General features: G+C 42.9%; 1 protein-coding gene across 1 annotated transcript in view; it reads right to left on the bottom strand.

Moving 5' to 3' along the window:
• The window catches only part of RASA1 (RAS p21 protein activator 1), a gene marked incomplete in the record, with an annotated part of 550,200 nt that overhangs the window by 235,739 nt on the left and 294,401 nt on the right, over window positions 1–20,060 (bottom strand). The window contains 1 exon segment of the mRNA XM_053701476.1: window positions 4,407–4,564. Within this exon segment, the coding sequence (XP_053557451.1) occupies window positions 4,407–4,564 (158 nt within the window).

Raw genomic sequence — 20,060 nt, 5'->3', positions numbered from 1 at the left:
GAACTACAAACAGATTTGAATAAAATCCCTGCCCGTGTTCCTGAACAGGAACGGGACAAATTACTCCCAGGGATGAGAGGTCTCTTACACAATATAAGAACGCCTCTCTTTTTATCTGGTCTGCAGATAACCTTGAAAGAAGAAATCTTCCTCTGGGAGGAAAATTTTTGAACTCCAGTCTGTATCCCTGGGACACTATTTCTATAGCGCAGGGATCCTGAAGTCTCACACCCAAGCCTGAACGAAGAAAGTCTGCCCCCCTAGCAGATCCGGTCCCGGATCGGGGGCATGCCCTTCATGCTGTTTTGGAATCAGCAGCAGGCTTTTAGGACTGTTTACCTTTGTTCCAAGGCTGGTTGGGTCTCCAAGTAGGCTTAGATTGCGAATAGTTTCCTTCCTGTTTAGAGGAGGAAGAGAGAGAATTTCCCTTGAAATTGCGAAAGAACGAAAATTACTTTGTCATCCTTTTTGTTTATTTCTCTTATCCTGAGGAAGGAGATGACCCTTACCTCCCGTGATGTCAGAGATAATTTCCTTCAGGCCAGGTCCAAACAAGGTCTTTCCCTTGTAAGGAATAGCTAGAAGCTTAGACTTGGATGACACGTCCGCAGACCAAGGTTTTAACCATAAAGCTCTGCGGGCTAGGATAGAGAACCCTGAACTCTTAGCTGCCAATTTAGTAATCTGCAGAGAAGCATCAGTAATAAAGGCATTGGCTAACTTCAGAGCTTTAATCCTATCTTGGATCTCCTCTAAAGAAGTCTCCATCTTAAGAGATTCGGACAGAGCATCAAACCAATAAGCCGCCGCACTAGTGACAGTAGCAATGCACGCAGCCAGCTGCAAGGGCAGACCCTGGTGAACATAAATCTTTTTAAGTAGACCCTCCAACTTCTTATCCAGGGGGTCTTTAAAAGCACAACTATCTTCAATAGGAATGGTAGTTAGTTTGGCTAAGGTGGAAATAGCCCCTTCCACCTTAGGAACCGTCTGCCAAGGATCCTTAACAGCGACAGCTATAGGAAACATCTTTTTAAATATAGGGGATGGAGAAAAAGGGATACCGGTCTCTGAAATTCCTTAGCAATAATCTCTGTAGCCCTATCTGGTAAATACCTCCACCATCGAGGGCACTTCAAAATACTTGTTTAGTTTTCTAGACTTCTTAGGATTGACTACGACGGTAGTTTCGGAGTCGTCCAGGGTAGCTAAAACCTCCTTAAGTAACAAACGGAGGTGTTTAACTGATACTGAAGTTGTTTCCTTCAGGTTTAAGCTTGAAGGTATTACACTGTCCGAGTCTGAGATTTCACCCTCAGATGCTACCGAAGTATCTTCCTCTTCAGATTTCTGGGAAGAAACATTCGGAATAGACACTACTGTGTAAGCAACCTTATTCACTGATTGATTACATTTCTTCTTGCGCTTTCCCTGCGGCATGGGAAAAGCAGACAACGCATCAGATACCACTGATGACATTAGGGAAGCAATGTCTTGCAAGGTAACTCCAGGTGGAGGTATAGAGGAAGCGCAGGGCACTGGCTGTATGGGCGCTAAATTTTGGGACGCTTGAGGAGAAAGCTGCGGCATATCTTGCACATTGTTAGAAGACTCTTGGATAGCATCTGTCTTAGACAATATAGGCTCAAAAAATCTATCCTTAAGATTTAATGTTCTCTCAACACATGAGGAACAAAAAGGAATTGGTGGTTCAATATTAGCATTTAAACATAAAGGACATCTGTAATCTGTAACAGAGTCTTGGTCCATCTTAACAGAATAAAAATAATTAAATTATGAACAATTTAAATAAAGAAAAAAACATTGTTTCTTTAAATTTTAAAACGAAACTGCTTTATTTTTGAACAAATACAAAAACGCAACTGATTTATTTTACAAATATATTAAATAAAAACGTCTTAACACTTCAAACAGCCTCCTCACCTCAGCATTAGCTTTGTTGAGGTGCCTACCTTACAGGAAAACAATGACAGGCTAGCAAATAACCATTAAATTTGAAAAATGTTAAGATGCAGATCTCTCCTCCATATACAGGAAGTGAGAGAACAACAAGTGCGCAATTTAGATAACTTTTACCGCCACACAAGCCCCGCCCATCATGGGCGTGTCAAAAATAACGTCTCAGCATACATGTTTAATGGAAAAAAAAACATAACACAAAATTGAGCCAAGTACTCCTCAAGTCCCAGTGTCTGCAATAATGCCATACATAATCCCCCTTACAACACTAGGAGTAATGTATTAAATATCCCTGTCAGGGAAATAGTAAAGTGCCATGTTTTTTCCTTAAAGCAGCTTAAGAAAATAAATTAGCACTTACCTAAATAATCTGCCTGGCAGCAAGGCAGCTCACTAGGTTTGAGAGGTCCTTTCCCTCACATGGATCTGTGAAAATTAATAAGGGCAGCACTTTAATTTAAATATGAGGGAGGCGCAGTGAGACTTATGTCCCACAAGTTCCCTTTGCTTAAAAGCCACCAATTCTCTACTGAAGAGACTGAAATGGACAACAGCTACACCTGGAGTAAAAACAGCACATACTAGTACTGCAAATAAAATAAACTCTTGATTGAAGAATCTTTCCAGACACCTAACTTTACCACTTCCTTACACTAACGTAGGCAAAGAAAATGACTGGTGTTAGAGGGAAGGGAGGTGATATTTAACAGCTTTGCTGTGGTGCTCTTTGCCGCCTCCTGCTGGGCAGGAGTGATATTCCCAATAGTAATTAGATATGTGGACTCATCTTGTCATTAGAAAGAAAAATGCAAATGCTAAAATTGGCAAAAAAGCAAATAGCCCTCTGAGCATAAAGAAGGCAAGGAGCATATAGGAAGTGAGGTAAAATAAAACTACATTTTTTGGCGCCAAGTATGAAAAAGGAAGCAACCGGGCATCAACTAAGATGCAGGAAATTACGAACTTGCGTCATTATAGATGCACATTCGTGCCAAGAATGACGCAATAAGTAACAGCATTTTGCGCCCTCGCGAGCCTTATTTGCCTGCAAGATTTTAAAGAGAAAACAAGTCAAATTGGAAAAAAAGACTATACTCCAGGTAAGACAAACTTCCTAAACATGATACCCATAATGAAACTGCCAGACTGCAAAGGGAAATACACATAGACCTGACTCATGGCAAATAAGTAAATACATATATTTAGAACTTTATATAAATACATAAAGCTCCAACCATAGCTGAGAGTGTCTTAAATAATGATACATACTTACCGAAAAAAAATCATCCATCCACATATAGCAGATAGCCAAACCAGTACTCAAAACTATCAGCAGATTTAATCGTATAAGAGTATATTGTCGATCTGAAAAGGGAGGTAGGAGATGAATACCTATGACCGATAACAGAGAACCCTTGAACAGATTTTCCGTGAGAAAAAACATTAAAAAATCAATAGGCGATAACTCTCTTTACTTCCCTCTGACAAACACTGAACTCTGAACAGGAATTGGGCTTCAGAATGCTTAGAAGCGCTTATCATAGAAGAAATCAAGCACAAACTTACTTCACCACCTCTATAGGAGGCAAAGTTTGTAAAACCGAGTTGTGGGTGTGGTGGGAGGTGTATTTATAGGTATTTTGAGGTATGGGAAACTTTGCCCCTCCTGGTAGGATTGTATATCCCATACAGCACTAGCTCATGGACTCTTGCCAATTACATGAAAGAAAAGCCTTTTAACTAATCCCCTGCAGGCTATTCATTTTCACACTCAACAGGGATGGTCAACTGGTGACTCATAGGCCACATGCGCTTCCCTCATCAATTTTTGCAGCCCCTGGGAAGGAGCAGAACTACAAATGTGTGTCTGGCTTTTTCCTGTGGTCACAAAGACTAACTAAAATGTGTGCTTTATGGCTACTGTGGTGGGAAAACAAGGTATCCAGAAGAGAGCCTTCTGGAGGGGAGAACAGCAGACAGAGTGTACCCTGCAACCTAAATCTAGATCTATTTGAGCTATTCAAATATGTGTGGGCCTTGTTAAGAAGTTGGCCATTACTGCTTTAAGAGGGTATTTACGGAAAAAAAAATGTTAAATTTTGTTTAAATACAGATTTTTTTCAAACCAAATTGTTCTTTAAAAAAAAAAAAAAAAGTTTCAAGAATCTGTTAGTGGTGACAAAATCCCTTAAATTATTTAATACACATATAGCATAATCATTTTACAATAAGATCTCTTATGCAGTGCTAGAAAACATTATTACAACTCCGTAAGGATCATTCCTTAGCTCCCATAGATTCCATGTACTGTTAGCACACCTTTTAACACAACACATGGAAGGGAAAAGAAAAGAAAGTAGTACAGTAATAAAGTTGTTGATAGGTCAAATGAAATGAAAATGAAACAAAAAATAAAATAAACTTACTCAAAGAAAAACTCTTCTGACCAAACAGGATTTTGACCTTCACGCGCATGGGTCTTTGCTACCTGCACACTGTTCAGGTAGATATTACAGTATGGGCTAGTAAAATGTTTCACTGGCAGCTTATGTGCTTCTTCAACATGCAAATTGAGACTGCTGACCTAGGCAATAAGAAAATAAAATTAAAAAAAAACAAACACAAAAAAACACAAACTAAATTGCTTTCAGAAAGAATATATTTTGAAAATACAACTAACAACAAAGTTAAGCACATTTTCATTTTTCCCCAAGAGAGGGAAAATTGAAAACATAATTTATGTTTACCTGATAAATTCATTTATTTCATGATAGTGAAAGTCCACGATTCATTACTCCTAGGAATTACTCTTCCCTACCACTAGAAAGTGGCAAAGATTCCCAAACCCCAGGAACTCTATAAAACCCATCACACCGCACTGGCAACTCAGTCTGAGGTATAGCTAAGCCAAAGAGGTAGGAAAAGAAAAAGAGCAAAATAATAGGAGCAGGGAAAAAAAAAGAAAAAAAAAAAAAAAGAAGAGGTGCGGAAGAAAACAAACAAAACACCAGATAAAACTTAAAATTATATTTACCTGATAATTTTCTTTCCTTCTGTATGGGAAGAGTCCACAGCTGCATTGCTTACGTGTAGGAAATACTAAACCTGGCCACCAGGAGGAGGCAAAGACACCCCAGCCAAAGGCTTAAATACCTCCCCCCACTTCCTCATAACCACAGTCATTCTGTAGAGGGAACAAGGAACAGGAGGAGAAATATCAGGGTGAAAAAGGTGCCAGAAGAATAAATTTAAATTTAGGACCCCCATCAGAGAACAGGGGTGGGAGCAGTGGACTCTTCCCATACAGAAGGAAAACAGAATTTATGCTTACCTGATAAATTACTTTCTCTTGTGGTGTATCCAGTCCACGGATTCATCCTTTACTTGTGGGATATTCTCCTTCCCTACAGGAAGTGGCAAAGAGCACACAGCAGAGCTGTCCATATAGCTCCCCTCTAGCTCCACCCCCCAGTCATTCGACCGAAGGTTAGGAAGAAAAAGGAGAAACCATAAAGGTGCAGTGGTGACTGTAGTTTAAAAATAAAAACCACCTGTCTTAAAATGACAGGGCGGGCCGTGGACTAGATACACCACAAGAGAAAGTAATTTATCAGGTAAGCATAAATTCTATTTTCTCTTGTAAGGTGTATCCAGTCCACGGATTCATCCTTTACTTGTGGGATACCAATACCAAAGCTTTAGGACACGGATGAAGGGAGGGAACAAGACAGGTACCTTAAACGGAAGGCACCACTGCTTGCAAAACCTTTCTCCCAAAAATAGCCTCCGAAGAAGCAAAAGTATCGAATTTGGAAAATTTGGAAAAAGTATGCAGCGAAGACCAAGTCGCTGCCTTACAAATCTGTTCAACAGAAGCCTCATTTTTAAAAGCCCATGTGGAAGCCACTGCTCTGGTAGAATGAGCAGTAATTGTATCAGGAGGCTGCTGGCCAGCAGTCTCATAGGCCAAACGGATGATGCTTTTCAGCCAAAAGGAAAGAGAGGTAGCGGTCGCCTTCTGACCTCTTCTCTTACCAGAATAGATAACAAACAAAGAAGTTGTTTGTCTGAAATCCTTAGTTGCTTGTAAATAGAACTTTAAAGCACGAACCACATCAAGATTGTGTAACAGACGTACCTTCTTCGACGAATGATTAGGTCACAGAGAAGGAACAACAATTTCCTGGTTAATATTCCTATTAGACACAACCTTAGGAAGAAAACCGGGTTTGGTACGTAAAACTACCTTATCTGCATGGAATATCAGGTAAGGTGAATCACACTGTAAAGCAGATAACTCTGAAACTCTTCGAGCAGAAGAGATAGCTACCAAAAACAAAACTTTCAAAGATAAAAGCTTAATATCTATGGAATGTAAAGGTTCAAACGGAACCCCTTGCAAAACTGAAAGAACTAAATTCAGACTCCATGGCGGAGCCACAGGTCTATAAACAGGCTTGATTCTGACTAAAGCCTGACTAAACGTTTGAACATCTGGTACCTCTGCCAGACGTTTGTGAAAAAGAATAGACAAAGCAGATATCTGTCCCTTTAAGGAACTAGCTGATAATCCTTTCTCCAATCCGTCTTGGAGAAAGGACAAAATCCTGGGAATCCTAACCTTACTCCATGAGTAACCCTTGGATTCGCACCAAAAACAGAATTTATGTTTACCTGATAAATTACTTTCTCCAACGGTGTGTCCGGTCCACGGCGTCATCCTTACTTGTGGGATATTCTCTTCCCCAACAGGAAATGGCAAAGAGCCCAGCAAAGCTGGTCACATGATCCCTCCTAGGCTCCGCCTACCCCAGTCATTCGACCGACGTTAAGGAGGAATATTTGCATAGGAGAAACCATATGATACCGTGGTGACTGTAGTTAAAGAAAATAAATTATCAGACCTGATTAAAAAACCAGGGCGGGCCGTGGACCGGACACACCGTTGGAGAAAGTAATTTATCAGGTAAACATAAATTCTGTTTTCTCCAACATAGGTGTGTCAGGTCCACGGCGTCATCCTTACTTGTGGGAACCAATACCAAAGCTTTAGGACACGGATGATGGGAGGGAGCAAATCAGGTCACCTAGATGGAAGGCACCACGGCTTGCAAAACCTTTCTCCCAAAAATAGCCTCAGAAGAAGCAAAAGTATCAAACTTGTAAAATTTGGTAAAAGTGTGCAGTGAAGACCAAGTCGCTGCCCTACATATCTGATCAACAGAAGCCTCGTTCTTGAAGGCCCATGTGGAAGCCACAGCCCTAGTGGAATGAGCTGTGATTCTTTCGGGAGGCTGCCGTCCGGCAGTCTCGTAAGCCAATCTGATGATGCTTTTAATCCAAAAAGAGAGAGAGGTAGAAGTTGCTTTTTGACCTCTCCTTTTACCGGAATAAACAACAAACAAGGAAGATGTTTGTCTAAAATCCTTTGTAGCGTCTAAATAGAATTTTAGAGCGCGAACAACATCCAAATTGTGCAACAAACGTTCCTTCTTTGAAACTGGTTTCGGGCACAGAGAAGGTACGATAATCTCCTGGTTAATGTTTTTGTTAGAAACAACTTTTGGAAGAAAACCAGGTTTAGTACGTAAAACCACCTTATCTGCATGGAACACCAGATAAGGAGGAGAACACTGCAGAGCAGATAATTCTGAAACTCTTCTAGCAGAAGAAATTGCAACCAAAAACAAAACTTTCCAAGATAATAACTTAATATCAACGGAATGTAAGGGTTCAAACGGAACCCCCTGAAGAACTGAAAGAACTAAGTTGAGACTCCAAGGAGGAGTCAAAGGTTTGTAAACAGGCTTGATTCTAACCAGAGCCTGAACAAAGGCTTGAACATCTGGCACAGCTGCCAGCTTTTTGTGAAGTAACACAGACAAGGCAGAAATCTGTCCCTTCAGGGAACTTGCAGATAATCCTTTTTCCAATCCTTCTTGAAGGAAGGATAGAATCTTAGGAATCTTAACCTTGTCCCAAGGGAATCCTTTAGATTCACACCAACAGATATATTTTTTCCAAATTTTGTGGTAAATCTTTCTAGTTACAGGCTTTCTGGCCTGAACAAGAGTATCGATAACAGAATCTGAGAACCCTCGCTTCGATAGGATCAAGCGTTCAATCTCCAAGCAGTCAGCTGGAGTGAGACCAGATTCGGATGTTCGAACGGACCTTGAACAAGAAGGTCTCGTCTCAAAGGTAGCTTCCATGGTGGAGCCGATGACATATTCACCAGATCTGCATACCAAGTCCTGCGTGGCCACGCAGGAGCTATCAAGATCACCGACGCCCTCTCCTGATTGATCCTGGCTACCAGCCTGGGGATGAGAGGAAACGGCGGGAATACATAAGCTAGTTTGAAGGTCCAAGGTGCTACTAGTGCATCCACTAGAGCCGCCTTGGGATCCCTGGATCTGGACCCGTAGCAAGGAACTTTGAAGTTCTGACGAGAGGCCATCAGATCCATGTCTGGAATGCCCCACAGTTGAGTGATTTGGACAAAGATTTCCGGATGGAGTTCCCACTCCCCCGGATGCAATGTCTGACGACTCAGAAAATCCGCTTCCCAATTTTCCACTCCTGGGATGTGGATTGCAGACAGGTGGCAGGAGTGAGACTCCGCCCATTGAATGATTTTGGTCACTTCTTCCATCGCCAGGGAACTCCTTGTTCCCCCCTGATGGTTGATGTACGCAACAGTTGTCATGTTGTCTGATTGAAACCGTATGAACTTGGCCCTCGCTAGCTGAGGCCAAGCCTTGAGAGCATTGAATATCGCTCTCAGTTCCAGAATATTTATCGGTAGAAGAGATTCTTCCCGAGACCAAAGACCCTGAGCTTTCAGGGATCCCCAGACCGCGCCCCAGCCCATCAGACTGGCGTCGGTCGTGACAATGACCCACTCTGGTCTGCGGAAGGTCATCCCTTGTGACAGGTTGTCCAGGGACAGCCACCAACGGAGTGAGTCTCTGGTCCTCTGATTTACTTGTATCCTCGGAGACAAGTCTGTATAGTCCCCATTCCACTGACTGAGCATGCACAGTTGTAATGGTCTTAGATGAATGCGCGCAAAAGGAACTATGTCCATTGCCGCTACCATCAAACCTATCACTTCCATGCACTGCGCTATGGAAGGAAGAGGAACGGAATGAAGTATCCGACAAGAGTCTAGAAGTCTTGTTTTTCTGGCCTCTGTCAGAAAAATCCTCATTTCTAAGGAGTCTATTATTGTTCCCAAGAAGGGAACCCTTGTCGACGGAGATAGAGAACTCTTTTCCACGTTCACTTTCCATCCGTGAGATCTGAGAAAGGCCAGGACGATGTCCGTGTGAGCCTTTGCTTGAGGAAGGGACGACGCTTGAATCAGAATGTCGTCCAAGTAAGGTACTACAGCAATGCCCCTTGGTCTTAGCACAGCTAGAAGGGACCCTAGTACCTTTGTGAAAATCCTTGGAGCAGTGGCTAATCCGAAAGGAAGCGCCACGAACTGGTAATGCTTGTCCAGGAATGCGAACCTTAGGAACCGATGATGTTCCTTGTGGATAGGAATATGTAGATACGCATCCTTTAAATCCACCGTGGTCATGAATTGACCTTCCTGGATGGAAGGAAGAATTGTTCAAATAGTTTCCATCTTGAACGATGGAACCTTGAGAAACTTGTTTAAGATCTTGAGATCTAAGATTGGTCTGAACGTTCCCTCTTTTTTGGGAACTATGAACAGATTGGAGTAGAACCCCATCCCTTGTTCTCCTAATGGAACAGGATGAATCACTCCCATTGTTAACAGGTCTTCTACACAATGTAAGAATGCCTGTCTTTTTATGTGGTCTGAAGACAACTGAGACCTGTGGAACCTCCCCCTTGGGGGAAGCCCCTTGAATTCCAGAAGATAACCTTGGGAGACTATTTCTAGTGTCCAAGGATCCAGAACATCTCTTGCCCAAGCCTGAGCGAAGAGAGAGAGTCTGCCCCCCACCAGATCCGGTCCCGGATCGGGGGCCAACCTTTCATGCTGTCTTGGTAGCAGTGGCAGGTTTCTTGGCCTGCTTTCCCTTGTTCCAGCCTTGCATTGGTCTCCAAGCTTGCTTGGCTTGAGAAGTATTACCCTCTTGCTTAGAGGACGTAGCACTTTGGGCTGGTCCGTTTCTACGAAAGGGACGAAAATTAGGTTTATTTTTGGCCTTGAAAGGCCGATCCTGAGGAAGGGCATGGCCCTTACCCCCAGTGATATCAGAGATAATCTCTTTCAAGTCAGGGCCAAACAGCGTTTTCCCCTTGAAAGGAATGTTAAGTAGCTTGTTCTTGGAAGACGCATCAGCTGACCAAGATTTCAACCAAAGCGCTCTGCGCGCCACAATAGCAAACCCAGAATTCTTAGCCGCTAACCTAGCCAATTGCAAAGTGGCGTCTAGGGTGAAAGAATTAGCCAATTTGAGAGCATTGATTCTGTCCATAATCTCCTCATAAGGAGGAGAATCACTATCGACCGCCTTTACCAGCTCATCGAACCAGAAACATGCGGCTGTAGCGACAGGGACAATGCATGAAATTGGCTGTAGAAGGTAACCCTGCTGATCAAACATCTTTTTAAGTAAACCTTCTAATTTTTTATCCATAGGATCTTTGAAAGCACAACTATCTTCTATGGGTATAGTGGTGCGTTTGTTTAAAGTGGAAACCGCTCCCTCGACCTTGGGGACTGTCTGCCATAAGTCCTTTCTGGGGTCGACCATAGGAAACAATTTTTTAAATATGGGGGGAGGGACGAAAGGAATACCGGGCCTTTCCCATTCTTTATTTACAATGTCCGCCACCCGCTTGGGTATAGGAAAAGCTTCTGGGAGCCCCGGGACCTCTAGGAACTTGTCCATTTTACATAGCTTCTCTGGGATGACCAAATTGTCACAATCATCCAGAGTGGATAATACCTCCTTAAGCAGAGCGCGGAGATGTTCCAACTTAAATTTAAACGTAATCACATCAGGTTCAGCTTGTTGAGAAATGTTCCCTGAATCTGTAATTTCTCCCTCAGACAAAACCTCCCTGGCCCCATCAGACTGGTTTAGGGGCCCTTCAGAACCATTATTATCAGCGTCGTCATGCTCTTCAGTATCTAAAACAGAGCAGTCGCGCTTACGCTGATAAGTGTGCATTTTGGCTAAAATGTTTTTGACAGAATTATCCATTACAGCCGTTAATTGTTGCATAGTAAGGAGTATTGGCGCGCTAGATGTACTAGGGGCCTCCTGAGTGGGCAAGACTCGTGTAGACGAAGGAGGGAATGATGCAGTACCATGCTTACTCCCCTCACTTGAGGAATCATCTTGGGCATCATTGTCATTGTCACATAAATCACATTTATTTAAATGAGAAGGAACTCTGGCTTCCCCACATTCAGAACACAGTCTATCTGGTAGTTCAGACATGTTAAACAGGCATAAACTTGATAACAAAGTACAAAAAACGTTTTAAAATAAAACCGTTACTGTCACTTTAAATTTTAAACTGAACACACTTTATTACTGCAATTGCGAAAAAATATGAAGGAATTGTTCAAAATTCACCAAAATTTCACCACAGTGTCTTAAAGCCTTAAAAGTATTGCACACCAAATTTGGAAACTTTAACCCTTAACCAAGTTGCTTTGCTGAGACCCAACCAAGCCCAAAGGGGAATACGATACCAAATGACGCCTTCAGAAAGTCTTTTCTATGTATCAGAGCTCCTCACACATGCGACTGCATGTCATGCCTCTCAAAAACAAGTGCGCAACACCGGCGCGAAAATGAGGCTCTGCCTATGATTTGGGAAAGCCCCTAAAGAATAAGGTGTCTAAAAAAGTGCCTGCCGATATAATCTTATCAAAATACCCAGATTAAATGATTCCTCAAGGCTAAATATGTGTTAATAATGAATCGATTTAGCCCAGAAAAAGTCTACAGTCTTAATAAGCCCTTGTGAAGCCCTTATTTACTATCTTAATAAACATGGCTTACCGGATCCCATAGGGAAAATGACAGCTTCCAGCATTACATCGTCTTGTTAGAATGTGTCATACCTCAAGCAGCAAGAGACTGCTCACTGTTCCCCCAACTGAAGTTAATTCCTCTCAACAGTCCTGTGTGGAACAGCCATGGATTTTAGTAACGGTTGCTAAAATCATTTTCCTCATACAAACAGAAATCTTCATCTCTTTTCTGTTTCTGAGTAAATAGTACATACCAGCACTATTTTAAAATAACAAACTCTTGATTGAATAATAAAAACTACAGTTAAACACTAAAAAACTCTAAGCCATCTCCGTGGAGATGTTGCCTGTACAACGGCAAAGAGAATGACTGGGGTAGGCGGAGCCTAGGAGGGATCATGTGACCAGCTTTGCCATTTCCTGTTGGGGAAGAGAATATCCCACAAGTAAGGATGACGCCGTGGACCGGACACACCTATGTTGGAGAAAAAGATATTTTCGCCAAATCTTATGGTAGATTTTCCTGGTGACAGGCTTTCTAGCCTGAATCAGGGTATCAATAACCGACCCAGAGAAACCACGCTTTGATAGAATTAGGCGTTCAATCTTCAAGCAGTCAGACGCAGAGAAATTAGATTTGGATGTTTGAAAGGACCCTGTATTATAAGGTCCTGCCTCATTGGCAGTGTCCATGGTGGCACAGATGACATGTCCACTAGGTCTGCATACCAAGTCCTGCGTGGCCACGCAGGCGCTATTAGAATCACCAAAGCCCTCTCCTGCTTGATTCTGGAAACCAGACGAGGGAGGAGAGGAAACGGTGGAAAAACATAGGCCAGATTGAAGGACCAAGGCGCTGCTAGAGCATCTATCAGCACCGCCTGGGGATCCCGGGACCTGGACCCGTAAAGAGGAAGCTTGGTGTTCTGACGGGACGCCATCAGATCCAATTCTGGAGTGCCCCATAGCTGAGTCAGCTGGGCAAATACCTCCGGGTGGAGTTCCCACTCCCCCGGGTGAAAAGTCTGACGACTTAGAAAATCCGCCTCCCAGTTGTCTACTCCTGGGATGTGAATTGCTGAGAGGTGGCAAGAGTGATCCTCCGCCCACCTGATTATTTTGGTTACTTCCATCATTGCTAAGGAACTCTTTGTTCCCCCTTGATAATTGACATAAGCTACAGTCGTGATGTTGTCCGACAGAATTCTGATGAATTTGGCCGCAGCTAGCTGAGGCCATGCCTGAAGCGCATTGAATATCGCCCTCAGTTCCAGAATATTTATCGGGAGAAGAGCTTCTTCCCGAGACCATAAGCCCTGAGCTTTCAGTGAGTCCCAGACTGCACCCCAGCCCAACAGACTGGCGTCGGTCGTTACGATGATCCCCTCTGGTCTGCGGAAACACATTTTCTGAGACAGGTGATCCTGAGACAACCACCAGAGAAGAGAATCTCTGGTCCCCTGGTCCAACTGTATTTGTGGAGACAAATCTGCATAATCCCCATTCCACTGGTTGAGCATGCATACTTGCAGTGGTCTGAGATGTATCCGTGCAAAAGGGACTATGTCCATTGCCGCTACCATTAATCCGATTGTCTCCATGCACTGAGCTACAGATGGCCGAGGAATGGAATGAAGAGCTCGGCAAGTAGTTAAGAGTTTTAACTTTCTGACCTCCGTCAGAAATATTTTCATTTCTACCGAGTCTATTAGTGTTCCTAGGAAGGGAACTCTTGTGAGGGGGGAGAGAGAACTCTTTTTGATGCTCACCTTCCACCCGTGAGACCTCAGAAAGGCCACTACAATTTCCGTGTGAGACTTTGGCTCTTTGGAAAGTCGACACCTGAATTAAGATGTCATCTAGATAAGGCGCCACTGCTATGCCCCGCAGTCATAGCACCGCCAGGAGGGACCCTAGCACCTTTGTGAAAATTCTGGGAGCAGTGGCCAACCCGAAAGGGAGAGCCACAAACGGATAATGCTTGTCCAGAAAGGCGAACCTGAGAAACTGGTGATGATCTTTGTGGATAGGGATGTGTAGATATGCATCCTTTAGATCCATGGTAGTCATATATTGACCATCCTGGATCATTTGTAAGATTGTCCGAATGGTCTCCATCTTGAATGATGGGACTCTGAGGAATTGGTTTAGAATTTTGAGATCCAGGATTGGTCTGAAAGTTCCTTCTTTTTTGGGAACCACAAACAGGTTTGAGTAAAACCCCAGCCCTTGTTCCGCAATTGGAACTGGGTGGATCACTCCCATTGTATGTAGGTCTTCTACACAGCGTAAGAACGCCTCTTTCTTTGTCGTGTCTGTGGACAGACGAGAAATATGGAACCTTCCCCTTGGAGGGGAGTCCTTGAATTCTAGAAGATATCCCTGGGATACAATCTCTAAGGCCCGGGGATTGTGTACGCCTCTTGACCAGGCCTGAGCGAAGAGAGAGAGTCTGCCCCCTACTAGATCCGGTCCCGGATCTGGGGCTACCCCATCATGCTGTCTTGGAGGCAGCTGCAGGCTTCTTGGCCTGTTTACCCTTGTTCCAGCCCAGGTAAGGTTTCCAGGCTGCCCTGGGTTGTGAAGTGTTACCCTCTTGCTCCTGAAATTCCGAAAGGAACGAAAATTATTTTGTTTGTTCTTCGTCTTGAAGGACTTGTCCTGGGGGAGAGCATGGCCTTTTCCCCCAGTGATTTCTGAAATAATCTCTTTCAATTCAGGCCCAAAGAGGGACTTTCCTTTGAAAGGGATGTTCAATAGTTTGGATTTTGGCGACACAACGGCCGACCAGGACTTTAGCCATAACGCCCTGCGCGCTAAAATGGTGAAACCTGAATTTTTTGCAGCTAACTTAGCTAGTTGGAAAGCGGCATCTGTGATAAAAGAATTAGCCAGCTTAAGAGCCTTAATTCTGTCCATAATGTCCTCATATGAGGTCTCCATCTGGAGCGCATCTTCCAGCGCCTCAAACCAGAAAGCCGCTGCAGTAGTTAAAGGAACAATGCACGTAATAGGCTGGAGAAGAAAACCTTGTTGAACAAAAATTTTCTTAAGTAAACCCTCTAATTTTTTATCCATATGGTCTTTAAAAGCATAACTGTCTTCGATTGGTATAGTTGTGCGTTTAGCAAGTGAAGAAACAGCCCCCTCCACCTTAGGGACCGTCTGCCACGAGTCCCGCATGGGGAACATTTTCTTAAAAACAGGAGGGGGAACGAAGGGAATACCTGGTTTATCCCACTCCCTAGTAACAATATCCGCAATCCTCTTAGGGACCGGGAACACATCAGTGTAAACAGGAACTTCTAGGTACTTGTCCATTTTACACAATTTCTCTGGAACCACCATAGGGTTGCAGTCATCCAGAGTAACTAATACCTCCCTGGGCAATAAGCGGAGGTGTTCTAGTTTAAATTTAAAAGACAACGTATCTGAGTCTGTCTGAGGAGCAACCTTTCCCGAATCGGAAATTTCTCCCTCTGACAGCACATCCCTCGCCCCCATTTCAGAGCGTTGTGAGTGTATATCAGATACGGCTACTAAAGCGTCAGAATGCTCATAATCTGTTCTTAAAACAGAGCTATCACGCTTTGCAGATAACACAGGCAGTTTAGATAAAAACACTGAGAGGGTATTATCCATAACTGCCGCCAAGTCTTGTAAGGTAAAAGAGTTAGACGCGCTAGAGGTGCTAGGAGTCGCTTGAGCGGGCGTAACTGGTTGTGACACTTGGGGAGAGGTTAACGGGCTAACCTCATTACCTTCTGTCTGAGAATCATCTTGGGCCACATTTTTAAGTGCAACAATATGTTCTTTAAAATGTATAGACATATCAGTACAAGTGGGACACATTCTGAGAGGGGGTTCCACCATGGCTTCTAAACACATTGAACAAGGATTTTCCTTGGTGTCAGACATGTTTAACAGACTAGTAGTAAGACAAAACAGGCTTAGAAATCACATTAATGAAGTAAAAACACACTTTGCAAAAAAACATTACTGTGCCTTTAAGAGATAAAAAAGGCACACAATTTTCCAAAACAGTGAAAAATGCAGCAAACTTTTCGAAATTTTTACAGTATGTACCTAAAGCATTAGTAAGATTGCACCACTAGCAATAAAAATGAATTAACCACTTAATGCCCAAACCGGATCAATAGTAAGCTAACAGACCGGTTAAAACTTCAGCACCTTGCCACAGCTCTGCTGTGGCCCTACCTGCCCTTAGGAGTCAGATTTGTGGGGAAAAAACCTCTTATGGTGCCTCAAACTGTAGCAGGACCCTCCATGTGAAACAGCCTGAAGTACTAGTCAATAAAACTGCGCATCTGAGACGCGAAATTAGGCCCCTCCCACCTTACTCCGGTGCTGTGAGGCCTAAAGAAACACTCCTAAGTGTTTTAATAATAGCCATGTGGGTAACAACCCCTGAAAGAAGCCCAAAGGAACCTTCAAAGTGTCTCAAAAAACGATATTTTTCAATAAAAACCGTTTGCTATCAAGTAGTGTCAACCAGCATAAATTAGCCCTGACATGTAAGCTAGCAATTCCATACATAGTCTCTGAATACAGCTTACCCTTCCCTCATGGGGATCTTATCAGTCTTTTCCAGCATTATCACAGTCTTGTCTAGAAATAAATGACTGAACATACCTTATTGCAGCCTAACCTGCAACCGTTCCCCCCAACTGAAGTTTTCTTGTACTCCTCAGTCCTGTGTGGGAACAGCAGTGGATTTTAGTTACAACATGCTAAAATCATCTTCCTCCCTGCAGAAATCTTCATCACCTTTCTGCTAGAGAGTAAATAGTACACACCGGTACCATTTAAAATAACAAACTTTTGCTTGTAGAAAATAAAAACTACAATTCTAACACCACATTCACTTTACACTTCCGATTGCTTAGAGCCGGCAAAGAAAATGACTGGGGGGTGGAGCTAGAGGGGGAGCTATATGGACAGCTCTGCTGTGTGCTCTCTTTGCCACTTCCTGTAGGGAAGGAGAATATCCCACAAGTAAAGGATGAATCCGTGGACTGGATACACCTTACAAGAGAAAGGAAATTATCAGGAAAGCATAATTTCAGTTTTCCTTCTTAATATGGGAAGAGTCCACAGCTGCATTCCTTACTTGTGGAAAGCATACACCCAAGCTCTAGAGTACACGGAATGCTAACGTGAGGGGAAAAAAAGAGAGGCGGACCCTAATATGAGGGAACCACAGTCTGCAAAACCTCTCCCCCGAAGGCTGTTAAAGTTTGGAAAAAGTATGTAAGGAGGACCAGGTAGCTGCCTTACAAATCTGATCCATAGATCATTTTTGAAGGCCCCAGAGGAAACCACTGCTCTCGTAGAATGAGCCGGTATCCTCAGAGGAGGCTTATGTCCCGCTGTTTCTATGCTAAACGGATGACACTCATCAGCCAAAAAGATAAGCAAATCGAAGAGGTCCTCTGACCCCCACGCTTCCCGGAAAAGAGAACAAACAGAGAAAGACGTTTATCTAAATTCCTTTGTGGCCTGAAGATAGAACTTCAAGGCACAAACCACATCCAAAATTACGTTGTAAACGTTCCTTCCACGAAGGAGGATTAGGACATAAGAAAGGAACCACAATCTCTTGATTTATGTTGCGAAATTGACACAACCTTGGGAAGAAAACCTAACTTGGATTGTAGAACAGCCTTATCAGCACGGAAAGCCAGATAAGGAGGGACGCATTTTAAGGCAGCAATCATAGATACTCTGCGCGCAGAAGCAATAGCCAGTAAAAAAAGGAACCTTCCAAGACAATTTACTGTCTACTTCATGCATAGGCTCCAACAGAGCCCGTTGCAAAACTTTAAGAACAAGATTTAAACTCTGAGGAGGAGCATTAGATCTAAAGTCTTGATAAAGGCGCAGTGAAGCGCTGAAACGCGTAGACATAAGACAATCCAGTGTGGATATACAGGCTCCTGAGAAGAACCAAGTACGAAGAAGACACACTCCCCCACGATCCGGTTACCCGATCGGCCCTATATGGTCACGTGAAACGGGCACTACACGTGATTGGGTAAAAGCGAGTTGCCGGGAAAATCTAAACAGAGAGACGCCAATACAGGACAAGTTTCTTTTCCTCTCACATAAGGTAGAAAAGATACATATGAAAAACCATTCCAAGACCCTGATCCGAAAAAGGGAAAGGAGGTAAGAGCGATCGGAGGTCCGGTAAGGGGGAGTGAAACTTGACTTTCACAATACAGAGGATAATACACTTTATTTTGGATATATCCCCTTTTTAACCGGGACATATAGTTGTGGCCACAACTTCATTGTACACTGATCAGTCCACAAGTAACATTGCAATTGTTGCTATAGCAAAATTGATATATAGCATCTTTTATCGTTTAATACTTTGTGCTTAAAGGAAATAGCATTTCTTAACTGATATTTTAAACATTGCAATTTTATACTGCTACATTGCAACATATGGTTAATAATCACATGTGAATCACGTATGAATTGCAACATTTTAACATTGTATTTGTACTATATCTAGAAGTAAAAACTTTATTTGTAATCTTTATTTGTAAACTGCATTTGTGTGCTACCACGATTTTCTTTTTTTCACGTTATTTTTATAACTTTTTTCTTTTTTATGTTAACATAACACATAATATTATATAATACTTTGGTGAATATATGCCTTCACAATTATATTTGAACACTTGATGAATACTTGTCACGTAGGATAATCATCAACCAACATACACAATATTAGGCACTTAAGAGATATTGACGCACAATTAGGAACATATTGGATAAATTAGTCTTATACATAACAGGTTGACACTCTGATAGATATAAAGTTCACAATTTCATAGTAGAGATATTGCAAAGCAACTTGAGTCACACAGCTACACGCCCACACCCGTAGTTGGTGTAGCGCCCCCCATCCCACCCACTAGGAGCTATTGGACATATTGTCCTGATATATCACAGATTAACACTAATGTTTAATTCATATTAGCGATATTGCTGAGATACACAAAGCAACTCAATCACAATTAGACACGTCCATACTCATAGCTGTCGTAGCGCTCCCCACCCCCATTTGCAGCATTAAATCTAAATACAGGTCTGATCCTAGCAGAGTCTTAATAAATGACTACACATCTGGAATCTCAGCAAACCTCTTGTGCAGTAACACAGACAGGGCTGAAATCTGTCCCAACAGGGGACTTGCAGAAAAGCCCTTCTCCAGTTCATCCTGGAGAACAGAATAAGTAGGTCCTCCACACCTTATGATAGATGCGACGAGCAACCAGCTTACAAGCTTGAATGAGAGTAAAAATAATTCTCAGAAAACCCTCTCTTGGCTAGGACTAAGCGTTTAACCTCCACGCAGTTAGCCTCAGAGAATCTAGACACTGATGAACAAAGAGACCTTGGTCAGCAGACCCTGCAACAAGGTAACTTCCACAGAGGAGATGAGGACATCCCCACTAGACCTGCAAACCATATCCTTTGCAGCCAAGACGGAGCAATCAGTATCACTGACGCCTGCTCTTGCTTGATTCGAGCCACTACACGAGTAAGTAGTGGTAAATGGCTGGAAAAGTTAAATTAGATTGAACCTCCATGGCACCGCTAATGCATCTGTTAGCTCTGCCTGAGGATCCCTGTACCTCGACCCATATCTGGGTAGCTTGGTATAGAGACGTCATAAGATCTTCCTTTTGTAAATCTCCGCAAACACTTCGCTGACTTCCGAGATACTTCCCTCATAGCTATTGGAGCTTCTCGTTCCCCCAATGGTTGATATAAGCCACCAAGGTTATAGTGTCTGATTGGAATCTGATAAACTGGGACAAACCCAGCAGAGGCCAAGCCTTCAGAGCATTGTATATTGCCTGAAGTTCCAAAATGAGATCGGGAGGGAGCTTTCCTACTGAGTCCATAGGCCCTGTGCCTTCATGGCCCCCCAAACAGCTCCCCATCCTGACAGAAAAGGAGCAGCACCACCAATAAAGCAATTCAATTCTTATTTATTGGGACATCATAAAAAGACACACAACGTTTCGGTCTAACTGACCTTAATCATGTGGTATAAAACAATGCCCTA

This window comes from Bombina bombina, chromosome 2 (assembly GCF_027579735.1).
Source record: "Bombina bombina isolate aBomBom1 chromosome 2, aBomBom1.pri, whole genome shotgun sequence".
Lineage (NCBI taxonomy): Eukaryota > Metazoa > Chordata > Amphibia > Anura > Bombinatoridae > Bombina > Bombina bombina.
Note: the sequence above shows the minus strand (reverse complement) of the source record. Positions and strands in the feature narration are given on the sequence as shown.